The following is a 12682-nucleotide window of genomic DNA, read 5'->3' as shown; positions in this document are numbered from 1 at the left end:
CAGTTCTGGAGGCTGGAAGATCAGGCTCCAGCATGGTCAGGTTCTGGTAAGGAAGGGCTCTCTTCCTGGCTTAAAGTTGGTCACCTTCTTGCTGTGTCCTCACATGGTAAAGAGAGAGAGATCAAGCTCTCCGGTGTCTCTTTTTATAGGGGCACTAATGCCACCAGTCCAGGGCCCAGGCTTCATGACCTAATTATCTCCCAATGTCCCCATCTTCAAATTTGTCACATTGGGGTTTAGGGATTCAACATAAGAATTTGAAAGGGGGGGGGGCACAATGTAGTCCATAACATTCTTTCCCTGGCCACCCAAAATTCATGTCCTTCTCTCATGCAGAATATATTCCATCCCAACAGCCCTAAAAGTCTTAACTTATTCCAGCATTAACTCTAGAGTCTAAAGTCCAAAGTCTTATCTAAGCATCATCTAAATAAGATATGGCTAACACTCGAAGTACAATACATCCTGAGGCAAAATCCCTTTCTAGCTGTGAACCTCTGAAACCAAACAAGTTACGTGCTTCCAAAATACAATGGTGGGACAGGCACAGGAGAGACATTCTTACTCCAAAAGGGAAAAACAGGAAAAAAGGAAGGGGTGATGGATCCCAAGGAAGTCCAAAACACAGCAAGTCAAATTCCATTAGCTCTTAAGGCTTGAGGATAATTCTCTATAGCTCTTTAAGCCCCTTCAGCTTTGAGAAGAGTCACCCCCACAGCTCTAGGCAGGGATCCTGCTCCTGTGACTCTCAAGAGCAGTGCCCCCAAGGTTTTGGGCAGAGGTTGTCTGGCCTGTTGAAACTGAGGTGGTACCCTGATGCTCTCTGAGTCACCTTTGGCATTAGTCTCCCTTTTTAAAAAGAATAGTGCACAGTCACAGCTGAATAATTCTATCATCCCATCCTGCCGAACCCAAGAAGTCCAACAGCCTTCCTTCATTTCATCCATCTCCATCCCTTTCAATTCAAAATGGCAGTGTTTCTCCTCACATGCTCCTTACTGAGTGATAGTCTAGCCACATCCTTGATGTTCTGTTCAGAACATGCTTTCACATGGTTTGCAATATGGATAGGCTGAGAATTTTCCACATCCTCAAGTTCTTCAATTGTTTCAGTTCAACAATTCCTTCTTCAACTCTCTCCTTTTGCATTTTATTATAAGCAGTTAGGAGGTACCAAGCTATTTCTTCAACACTGCTTCAAAATCTCCTTACCTAAATTTCCAATTTTATCACTCAAGTTCTACCTTCCACAAACACTAGAACACAGTTCAGCCAAGTTCTTTGACACTTTATAACAAGGACTGCCTTTCCTCTAGTTTCCAATAAAATGTTCCTAATTTCCATTTGAGACCTCATCAGAATCACCCTTAACATCCATATTTCTAGCATGCATGTCAAAACTCTTCTAGCATAGTTACAAAACCACTTCTGCATTTTTATGTATTTATTACAGAAGAAGTGGGATCACCTCTTGGTACCAAAATCTTGGCTTGGGCTGTCATAACAAAAAACCATAGACAGTGTGGCTTAAAACAACAGAAATTTATTTTCTCACAGTATGGAGGCTGGGTCCAAGATCAGGCTTTCAGTATGGTCAGGTGCTGGTGAGGGCTCTTAAGGCTTCTTGCTGTGTTCTTACAAGGCAGAGAGAGAGATCAAACTCTCTGGTGTCTCTTTTTATAAGGGCATTAACCCCATCAGACCAGGGCTACACATTTATGACCTAATTAACTCCCAATGCCCTCATCTCCAAATATCATCTCACTGTGGTTTAGACTACAATGTATGAATTTTGGGGGAACACCAACACTCAGTCCATAACATGCCTGTACATTTCTACCTGGACACTAACCTGGGAAAGAGAAAGAAAGCTGCAATCTATAGAAACAAAGAAATAAGTCAGATTTAGAAAACGCAAGCAAAAGGGGTTATCAAAAAATTTTGTAAACGGTTGTTAAAACTATTTTCTATTTTTTTCTGGAACAAATTGATTTTAAAAATTAATATTCCTTCTATATATTGCTACTATAACAAAATTAGAAATAAGCTTTCACCTTAAATTCACTCGATCTGTACATATTTATGTATATAACTTTTAAATTCTTCATTTTACCCCACAGGAAAGTTCCATCTCTTTTCATAGGTTTCAGCTAGGCTATCTTATAGACTTAGAGCTCCTTATTTAAAGTACAACACAGGATTGAAAAACTGCTTATTTAATTCATCTTAAAAAGGGTTTTTAAACACTCAATAAGATCAAACTATTACTTTAGTATGAATGTTTTACAGAGATTAGTTCTAAAATATTAATCGTCAAAACAACCTATCACCCAATGGTTTGGTCTTCATGATTTTTAATCCAGAGATTCATTAAAAAAAAAAAAATACTAAAATGAGCTCTCTTACCATGTACACTTAAAAACAAAGCAAAGTATAAAGTATTTGGTAGGTTTTTACCTGTGTGCAAGATCCACAGAAACAAATAAAAAAATATAAAGAGGTCTCATAAGAGGAGTGATTTCATAAGTATCCTGGGTTTGGAAAGCTGCAGTCTCTATAGCAGTGTTTACAATTAGTGAATATTCTCCTATACATAATGTCATCCATCCAAAGACAAATAGTAGAACAGTGCCTCCTGTACTGCCATACAGCAAGGTTATTCTATTTGGGAGCAGATACCATGTTCCAAGACCACACACTAACCCAGCAAGAACAGAATGAAAAACTATATTGACTATATATTTCTTGCCAGGAATTAGAAATCTGACAGTCTCAGCACCAGCACAACTTGTAAATTCATGCTCATCTTCCTCTGCTAAGATATTTGTGGTTAGCATTCTTTCCACTGTCACTGATTTGTTTCTGGCATACAAACTTGTAAACTGGATGACAAATGCAGTGAAAAGCATTAGTCCACCTGAAAGTGCTGCTGCATAATAGTCTTTCAGGATGCCTAATTGGTACAAAAGTGTTCCTATTCCACCTAAAACCCATGGCATCAGAAAAAGGATAATTTGATTAACATATATGTAAGGTGGAGCACAATAGCCTAATTTGAGTCGAGGGCCTCCAAGAACAGTCTGTGGAAAGCGCTTCAGAAAGAAGTCCTGTTTGTAATCATTCAGCAGAGGCACATCTGGACTCATTCTTCTCACTCAGGATTATTCTGAAAGTCACATCCTTTTCTTTAACACAGCAGTCTCTAAGAAAAAGGGGGGAAAAAAGGCACTATTTGAAAATGTCACAATTAAAACCTGGGGAACCCACCCCCTGCTTTGATTTTATTTCCTTAGTTTCTTCAAGAGCAGGATTTATAACTTCACTTCCCAGGCTCTTTATCCCTCGATATGTACTTGGAACTAAGTCATTGATTTTTTTAAACAAAATAAATATGCTAAGTTAATTTAAAAAATCATATTCTTTATTAATTTACCTAGAACTTAATATTGGAAATTAGATCTTAACTCACAGTTTTACATTTTGAGGTCAAAGGAAAATTCAAAAGGCCAGTCAGTACTCTCAACTCAAATCTGCCAGTAGTTAAACTAGTCATTTTCTAGTGAGTTTTCATAGTTTGCTTTTTAACTTTTTCTTTTATTACAAGGGTCAGAAAACTTTTTCTACAAAGGGCCAGACAGTAAATATTTTAAGCTTGTGGACCATACAGTCTCTGTTATAATGACTCAACTCTGCTGTTACAGCACAAAAACAGCCATAGACAAAACAATAGATAAATGGATGTTAGTGGTTGTGTTCCAATAAAACTTTACATACAGTCAACCCTCTGTATCTATGGGTTCCTCATACATGGATTCAACCAATCACAGATCAAAAACAGGGGAAAAAAATGGCATCTCTACTGAACATGTACAGACTTTTTATTCTTGTCATTATTCCTTAAACAATACAGTATAACAGCTATTTATATAGGATTTACATTGTACGAGGTATTATAAGTGATCTACAGATGACTTAAAGTACTCAAGAGGATATGCATAGGTTAAACACAAACACTAAACCATTTTATATCAGGGACCTGAGGGAGGCCTGGAACCAATATCACATGGATACTGGGGGACAACTGTATTTACCCAAATGGACTATGGGCCAGATTTAGTATATGGGCCATAGTTTGCCAACCCCTTCTCTATAAAATAAGAATATTCTCTATAATTTCCTTGAATTGAAATGGAAATGGAAGTGGGAAAGTGGAAATATTGTTATTCATATTACTTAATTATATTAAAGATTTTCCAATAATTTAAAAATTCAAATCCTGCTAACATAAGTAGCATTTCAATAAAAATCCATATGGCCATTGGCAACTCAACATGTAGTAGGAAGAACAATGAACTGGAAATTAAAAGACTTTAGGTGCCATCATTATTAGCTATGTTATTATGTTAACATGGGCAAGCCACTTAATAATTCATTTTTCAGTCTCGCTGTTGTCAGTTTCTAGAATCTGCTAGAACTTTAGAAGCATGAAATAATAGGCCCTGTATATGCTCTAGTATATTTCCATATAAGGACCACAACAATCTAAGTATCATGGATTCTCTTCAGTTCCACTTTTCTGTATACTCAGTAGCTTATTCTGAAAAACAGTTGCTTGACACAACATCAGCTAGCAACGTATTACCTCAGTAGATCATATGTTGGGCTAGAAAAGAAAAATTAAACTTAAAAGCCATCTTAACATAGCCTTCCTTCCAGTCAGTGTAAACCATCTCTGCCAGTCAATTCTACCCAACCAATATCAGCCCTGGAGAGAGCTTTGGGGCTTCATGAAAGGTTTGCGGGTCACCTTTAAGAATTAGTACCTTAAGAGCAGCTCTGTTATACTCTTAGGAAGTTCTTTAAACTGTAAACATGTATCTTCTTTTATCTTCCAGAAATTGGTCTTAATTCTGTACAGAAAAAATCACAGCTTTCTCTCACATGACAGCCTGCAAATATTCACAAAATAACGGAATTCCAGGGCCAAATGGAGCTTTATTGGTCTATGGTTTAATCTCAGGGAATGAAAAGATTGCCCCCCTCCCTCTGTATGAGCTTATCTCCTTCACCGAGGTCAGGCTCGTGTACTGCATTCTGATATCATTGTCTCACACTCCTGTGGGTGGGGGTAAACAACGATGCCAATTTTTTATAGGAGATGCCATGAGAAAGGAAGAGGAACTTGGATGGCTGGCCTGGGTTTTGAAGAATATGGATATGCCTGAAGTTTCCCCAGAGAGTTAGGTAAAAGTTCAGCTCCACTGAGGCAAATCAGGAATAAGGTAGGTTGACTTGCTGGGCAAGGAATCCAGAAAGTGAAGTTCATACCTTATAAATCAGATTATCTAACTGTATGTTACCATCCATATTCATTTCCCTTTTAATACTTCTGAGTCTTTCCTAAAGTTTAGTTTAAATATTAAATATTTAACCCATTTAATGAAATATTCTGTGATCATATTTCAAACTGTGGAATATCCTGATGTAGAAACATGGAAAGATACCCACGATATACTGAAAAGTAAAATAAACACACTGTTGATTCCATTTGTATTAAAAAAAAAATACACTCATCTGTCTGTATAGATGGTTGTGTATAGTGTGGAGTAACATTTATAAAGCAAATGTATTTCACAGGGCCTAGCTTCCAAGACCCTGTAATTTCAGGTATGGCCTAACTTTTTAAAACTGCACATAGAAATGTTAAGCTTGTGAAAGACAGGAAACTTTCCCCAGGCTAAAGTCTCTGTTGTAGATAAAGAATTGTAACACAGCAAAATTGCAGGCTCAAAGGGCAGATGTCCTTGGTGCAGTTTAATCTACTGACTGATATGTTGAGAAAGTTACTTGATTGTGATATAAATATACTGAGGAAATTGCTGTAGGGAAAGAAAATGTTTCCTAAGAACAAGCTTTTGTTGGTGGATCGACTTAACTTTTTACAAATTATTGAGTGTTGCCATGACAATTATCTTACTGTTCTTTTTGTAACCACCTATGTTCCTTTTCTGTAACTTTCTGCCCTGGAAAATAAATACTGGGAGAAGACCCCAGTTCAGTGTTATTTTTCCAAGGAGGAGTGCCTCTCTCGATGGTTCCTAGAAAATTAACCCCTTTGGGGCATCTCACTGCTCAGAAGATATGGGCTTTGAGTAATCCTTTGCATCTTCATCACCCTGGGGGAGAGGTGACATATAATTTGTGGATGTATAAAAAGTCTCAGAAGGGTTACTAAGCTCTGTGTGCGTGTATTTTATATGTAACATTTGATACCTCTTCAAAATTAACCAAATGCCCTCCAGAACTCTCAACTCCACACTCTGAAAATGCATCCTGTGCTTTTTCCTCCTGGGTGCCTTTGCTCATGCCACCTTCTTTGCCTAGAATGTCTTCTCCTTTTCCTAATTAGTAATTTTATCAACTTGAAAGACCTGGTTTAATCATTTCTGAAAATTTTGCAGAGCACTTTGGCCTAGTTGTGTGTCTCTTCTTTGTGTATACCAAAAACACTGCTTTGTTTTATAGTAGTCATCTTGTAACACATATCAACATAAGGCATTTCTTGTAATAATTTCCTGTATTGTTCATCTCTTTATGTGTTATCCTTTCATATGTACTTCTTATCTCTTAGTTATTTGTGGGTTGGGGACAAACCTTGAGATTCTTTTGATTCCCCATATTTAGTAAAATACCTGGCATGGAGAAGCATGTAATACATTAATGACATGGCTTAAATAAGATGAGCAAAGTTGAAAAACATGGCATATTGCTGTTTTAAAGGGAAGATGGAAATATTTACCATTTTTGAAAACATCCTGGAGCATACCCTTCCCCACTCAAAACAGTAAACACATAAACTGTTTATTCTCTGTTTTAAAACTTTGGAAAGTATCTTCATTTATTTGTATTATGAAATAAGGGTATCTATTGACAGTATTATTGGCTCAGGGAAGATTCTACCTAGAGGAGTATATCCCAAAGCAAAAGAAGAGCAGGAGGAGCCTGAGGGAGAAATATGGTTGGGTTTGCCCTGGAGAGAAGGAAATGGCTGGAGAATTTTAAGATATCAGAAGTCCGACTTCATTTTTATTTCTTTTAACTTTTTTCTTTTCTTTTTTTTATTGAAACATAATTGACTGTACATATCTGTGGGGTAGTGCACTGAATATCAATACCTGTGTGCAATATGTGATGTTCAAATCAGTATGATTAGTATATTCAACATTACAAATGTTACCATTTTTTGTGGCCCTTCTCACTAACCGCCACTCCCTGTCCCCCTTTCCCACCTCTGGTAACCTCTGTTCTGTTCTCTCTTTTTGAAAGTTCAACATATTATTGTGATTGCTGTATCTATTTCTTTTTTGTTTTGTTTTTGATTTTAGCTCTCACTAAAGTGAGGACTTACTGGTATTTCTCTTTTTGTGCTGGCTTATTTCACTTAACATAATTTTCTCTTAAGTTCATCCATGTTGCTGTGAATGGCAGAATAGTATTTCATTGTACAAATATGCCACATTTTCCTTATCCAGTAATCCATGGATAGACATTTAGGTTGGTTCCAACTCTTGGCTATCACAAATTGAACTGCAATAAACATAGGAGTGCAGGTATCCCTTTGACATGATGATTTCTATTCTTTTGGGTATATACACAGCAGTGGGATTGCTGGATCTTATGGCAGTTCTATCTGTAGTTGCGTGAGGAAACTCCATATAATTTTCCATAATGGTTGCACTAATTCACAGTCCCACCAACAGTGTGGGATGGTTCCCCTTTCTCTGCATCCTCCCTAGTATTTTTTATTTTCTGTCATTTTGATATTAGCCAGCTTAACTAGGGTGAGATACCTCAATGTGATTTTGATCTGCATTTCCCTGATGCTGAATGATGTGGAGCATTTTTTCATGTGCTTGTTGGCCATTTGTATATCTTCCTTTGAGAAATGCCTATTCAGCTCCTTTGCCCATTTTTTAATTGAGTTATTTCTTTTTTTACTGTTAAGTTGTTTGAGTTCCTTGCATATTCTGGATAGTAATCCTTTGTCAGATGCACAGGTTGCAAATATTTTCTCCCACTGTGTAGGTTTATTTTTCACTGTGTTAATTATTTCTTTTGCTGTGCAGAAGCCTCTTACTTTGATATAATGTCATTTACTTATTTGTTCTTGTTGCCTGTGCTTTCGGGCTCTTATTCATAAAGTCTTTGCACAGTCTTACTTCCTGAAGTGTCTCCCCTATGTTTTCTTTTAGGAGTTTTATAGTTTCAGGTCTTATATTTAAGTCTTTAATACATTTTGAGTTGATTTTGGTACATGGCGAGAGGTATGGTTCTAGTTTCATTCCTCTGCATATGGATGTCCAGGATTCCCAGCACCATGTATTAGAAGAGGTAGTCTTTTCCCCAATGTTCTTGGTGCCTTTATGCCAGTACCATGTTATTTTGGTTACTATAGCTTTACAGTATAATCTGAAGTCAGGTAGTGTTATGCCTCCTGCTTTACTTTTTTTGCTCAGGATTGCTTTGGCTATTCAGGGTCTTTTGTTGTTTCATATGAATGTTAGGATTCTTTTTTCTATTTCTGCGAAGAATGTCATTAGTATTTTGATGGGGACAGCATTGAATCTGCAGATAGCTTTGGGTGGTATGGACATTTTCACAATGTTAATTCTTCTGATTCAAGAGCATGGAATGTCTTTCCATATTTATGTGTCCTCTTTACTTTCCTTCAACAATAATTTATAGTTCTTGTTGTAGAGATCTTTCCCCTCTTGGTTAAATTTATTCCTAGTTACTTAATTTTTTTGGTGACTACTGTAAATGGGCTAGCTTTCTTGATTTTTTTTCTCCTAGTTCATTGTTGGAGTATAAAAACACTACTGATTTTTGTGTGTTGGTTTTGTATCCTGCAACTTTACTGAAATTGTTCATCAACTCTAAGAACTTTTTTTTTTTGCAGAGTCTTTAGGTTTTCCTATATATAGGATAATGTCATCTGCAAATAGGAACAGTTTGACTTCATTTTCTCTGATCTGAATGCTCTTTATTTCTTTCTCTTTCTTGATTGCTCTGGCTAGTATTTCCAATACTAAGTTAAATAGGAATGGTGAGAGTGGGTATCCTTGCCTTGTTCCTGTTTTCAAGGGAAAAGCTTTCAGCCTTCCCTTGAAGGGAAGCTTTCAGCCTATCCCCAATTGAGGATATTGGTGGTGAGTTGTAATATATGACCTCATTGTGTTGAGATAGATACTTTCCTTGTATACCTAGTTTGCTGACAGTCTTTATCATGAAGTGATGCTGATTTTTGTCAAAAGATTTTTCTGTTTCTATTGAGATAATCACATGGTTTTTGTTCTTGATTTTGTTGATGTGGTGTATCACACTTATTGACTTGTATATGTTGAACCATCCTTGCATCTCTGCAATGAATCCCACTTGACTGTGGTGTATAATTTTCTTGATGTGTTGGTGTATTCTGTTTCTTAATATTTTATGGAGAATTTCTGCATCTATGTTCATCAAAGATATTGGCCTATAGTTTTCTTTTCTTGTTGTATCTTTGATTTTGGTATTACGGTGATGATGGCCTTATAGAATGAATTTGGGAGAATGGCTTCTGTTTTGATTTTTTGGAATAGTTTGAAGAGAATTGGTATTAATTCCTCTTTAAAGGTTTGGTAGAATTCAACAGTAAAGCCATCCAGTCCTGGTCTTTTCTTTGTTGGGAAATTGCTGATTAGTGCTTCTATCTTGTTGCGTCTTACTGGTCTGTTCAGGTTTTCTATTTCTTCTTTATTCAGTCTTGGTAGTTTGTATGTGCTCAGGAATTTGTCCAATTCCTTCAGGTTTTCAAATTTGTTGATGTATAGTTGTTTATAATAGTCCTTAATGATTCTTTCTATTTCTGTGGTATTGGTTGTAATATTTCCTCTTCCATTTCTGATTTTTATTATTTGGTTGTTCTCTCTTCTTTTTTTTAGTTAGCCTAGCTAATGGTTTGTCAGTATTATCTTCTAAACAAAACAACATTTTGTGTCATTGGCCTTCTGTATCATTTTTTGGGTCTCTATTTCACTTATTTCTGCTTTGATCTTAATTATTTATTTCCGTCTACTAATTTGGAGATTGAAATATTCTTGTTTATGTGGTTCTTTGAGTTGTGGTGTTAAAATGTTGTTTATTTGAAATCTTTTTATTCTTTTGATATAAGCATTTATTGCAATAAACTTCCCTTTTAGCACTGCTTTTGCAGTGTCCCACAAGTTTTGATATGAGGTGTATTCATTTTCATTAGTTTCAAGAAATTTGTTGATTTCCTGTTTAATTTCTTCTTGGACCCATAGGTAATTCAGGAGCATGTTGTTTCATTTCCATGTGTCTGTATAGTTTCCAGAGTTTTGCTTGTTATTGATTTCTAGTTTTAATCCATTGTGGTCTAAAAAATTTGTGAAATGATTTCCATTTTTAAAAATTTGTTGAGACTTGATTTGTTATCTAACATGTGGTCTATCCTGGAGAATGTTCCATGTGCTAATGAGAAGAGTATTAATTCCGTAGTTGTTGGATGAAATGTTCTGCAGATGTCTGGATTTTTTTGTTGATTTGTCAGCTAGATGATCTGTCCATTGTAGACACAGGTGTCCTCTCAGTTTAGGCACAACTATTATTGTACTATGGTCTAATCTCTTTCTTCAGGTCTAATAGTGTTTGCTTTATATACCAGAGTGTTCTGGTGTTGGGTGTATATATATTTATGATTGTTATGTCTTTTTGCTGGATAGATCCCTTTACCATTGTATAATGGCCTTCTTTGTCTCTTTTTATGGTTTTTGGTTTAAAGTCTATTTTACTCAATATAAGAATAGCTACTCCTGATTGTTTTTTGGTTTCCATTTGCATGGGATATCTTTTTCCATCCCTTAGCTTTTAGTCTGTATGTATGTCCACAGGTAAGGTGGGTTTCTTGTAGACAGCATATAGTTGGGTCTAGTTTTTTTTAATTCAGTCAGTCAGTCTTTTGAGTGGGGAATTTAATCCATTTACAATTAACTATTACTGAAAAGTACTCTTTCACTCCTAACAGTTAATTGCTTTTCTTATGGTTGATTTAAATAACTTTTGCTTCTTTCTTTCCCTTTTATTGTTTGGCTTTGGTGTTCATTGTTTTTTTGAAGTGGTATGGTATAGTTTCTTTCTCTTTCTCATTTGCATATCTGCTCTATCAGTGGTCTTTGTTCTTTCTCATGTATTCATGGTGGTTATTATTGTTTTTTTGGTTCTAGGTGAGCTGGTTGTGTGGTGGTGAACTCCCACAGATTTTCTTAGGGAAATACACTATATTCCTTTCATTTCTGAAGGATAGCCTTACTGGGTATAGTATTCTTGGCTGGCAGTGTTTTAAAAGTACTCTGAATACATCATCCCATTGTGTTCTGGCCTGTAGGGTTTCTGCCGAGAAGTCTGCTGTTAGTCTGATGGGGACTAGTATTAGTTTTGGTTCCAGGTAGACTCAGTTGTTTTGGGTACACTCAATAGCTCTGGGTAGACTAAGTATTTAAAGGGGATGCCAGCAGCTACATCTGTGGCTGGGTCAGTGCTTGTGGCTGGGTCTGTGCTTGTGGCTGGGTCTGAACAGGTGGGTGGGGCCGTGAAGGTGGCAGGACTGCATGGCTGGCTAGATGGCTAAGCACGGGCAGGTGGGTGGGGCTGCTCAGGTAGTTGAATGGCTGAACCCAGGTAGGTGAGTGGGGCTGTGCTGGCTGCCAGGTAGTTGGGGCCACATTGGTGGCCAGGGCCATGCAAGTGGCCAGAAGGCTAGAGCCACACAGGGGGCTGGAAGGCTGGAGCCACACGGGGAGCTGGAAGGCTGGAGGTGTGCAGGCATCCAGTGCCAGGTGGACTACATGGTTTATGTGGTGGGTGTGTTCCTCAGAAACATGGGAGAGAACACTGGAATGGGGATTTGAGTTATTTTAATGGGATATTTTAAAAAGCCTGAAGGATACAGGATCATTTGTCCCACAGAATGTTTCCTGAAAAGGAGTCTGTATTAGCCCATTTTTGTTGCTTATAACTAGATACCTGAGACTGGGTGATTTATAAAGAAAAACGACATCTATTGCTAACAGTTTCTGAGGCTAGGAAGTCCAAAGTCCTTCTGGTGGTGGTGACAAGTGACCCAGGGGTCTCACATTGCAAGATAGTGGAAGCAGAGAGAGCAGAGAGAGAGAAGGACAGACTCTCCTCTTCTTTTAAAGCCCTCAGAACCATGCCCCTGACCACCATTTTTAATTCCATTCACTACGGCATGGTCCTACAATCCAATCACCTCTTCAAGGCTCCACCTTACAATTACCATAATAGGATTTCCCACCCTCTTAACAGTCACAGTGGGGGCTAAGTTTCTAACACATAAAACTTGGGGGACACAATTGAAGCTTCAATGAGTTTTGGGGGGACATAGTTCAATCCACTACAGGGTCCATGGTCAAAGAAGTTTGAGAAACTGCACACTAGATCGTCATCTTCAAAAGCCATAATAGATATAAGCAAACTAAAGACGCTGAGACGTGTTTCATATTATAAATCACTACTGCAAACCTGCTTATAAGGTAGTATTTGAGTTTTTGCAAACTTATTTCACCATGGAACCCATTTTTCCCATGACACCTAATAACAAATC

At 37.3% G+C, this 12682-nt stretch overlaps 1 protein-coding gene across 3 annotated transcripts in view; it reads right to left on the bottom strand.

Moving 5' to 3' along the window:
- The window catches only part of PCNX4 (pecanex 4), a 46913-nt gene that overhangs the window by 27345 nt on the left and 6886 nt on the right, over positions 1–12682 (bottom strand). The window contains exons 1-2 of one of the 3 annotated variants that reach the window (XM_063089573.1): positions 2458–2499; positions 1853–1878 (exon numbers count right to left, since the gene is read on the bottom strand). Coding sequence is in view for 2 of the 3 variants with exons in the window: in XM_063089571.1 (XP_062945641.1) it covers positions 2458–3146 (689 nt within the window). In the remaining variant the exon portion in view is untranslated. Of the gene's footprint in view, positions 1–1852; positions 1879–2457; positions 3203–12682 lie in introns of those variants that run through there. The other 2 variants (XM_063089571.1, XM_063089572.1) reach the window with 2 other exon arrangements.

The sequence above is a fragment of the Cynocephalus volans genome, chromosome 3 (genome assembly GCF_027409185.1).
Source record: "Cynocephalus volans isolate mCynVol1 chromosome 3, mCynVol1.pri, whole genome shotgun sequence".
Classification (NCBI taxonomy): domain Eukaryota; kingdom Metazoa; phylum Chordata; class Mammalia; order Dermoptera; family Cynocephalidae; genus Cynocephalus; species Cynocephalus volans.
The sequence above is the reverse complement of the archived record's forward strand: the minus strand, read 5'-3'. Positions and strand labels throughout refer to the sequence as shown.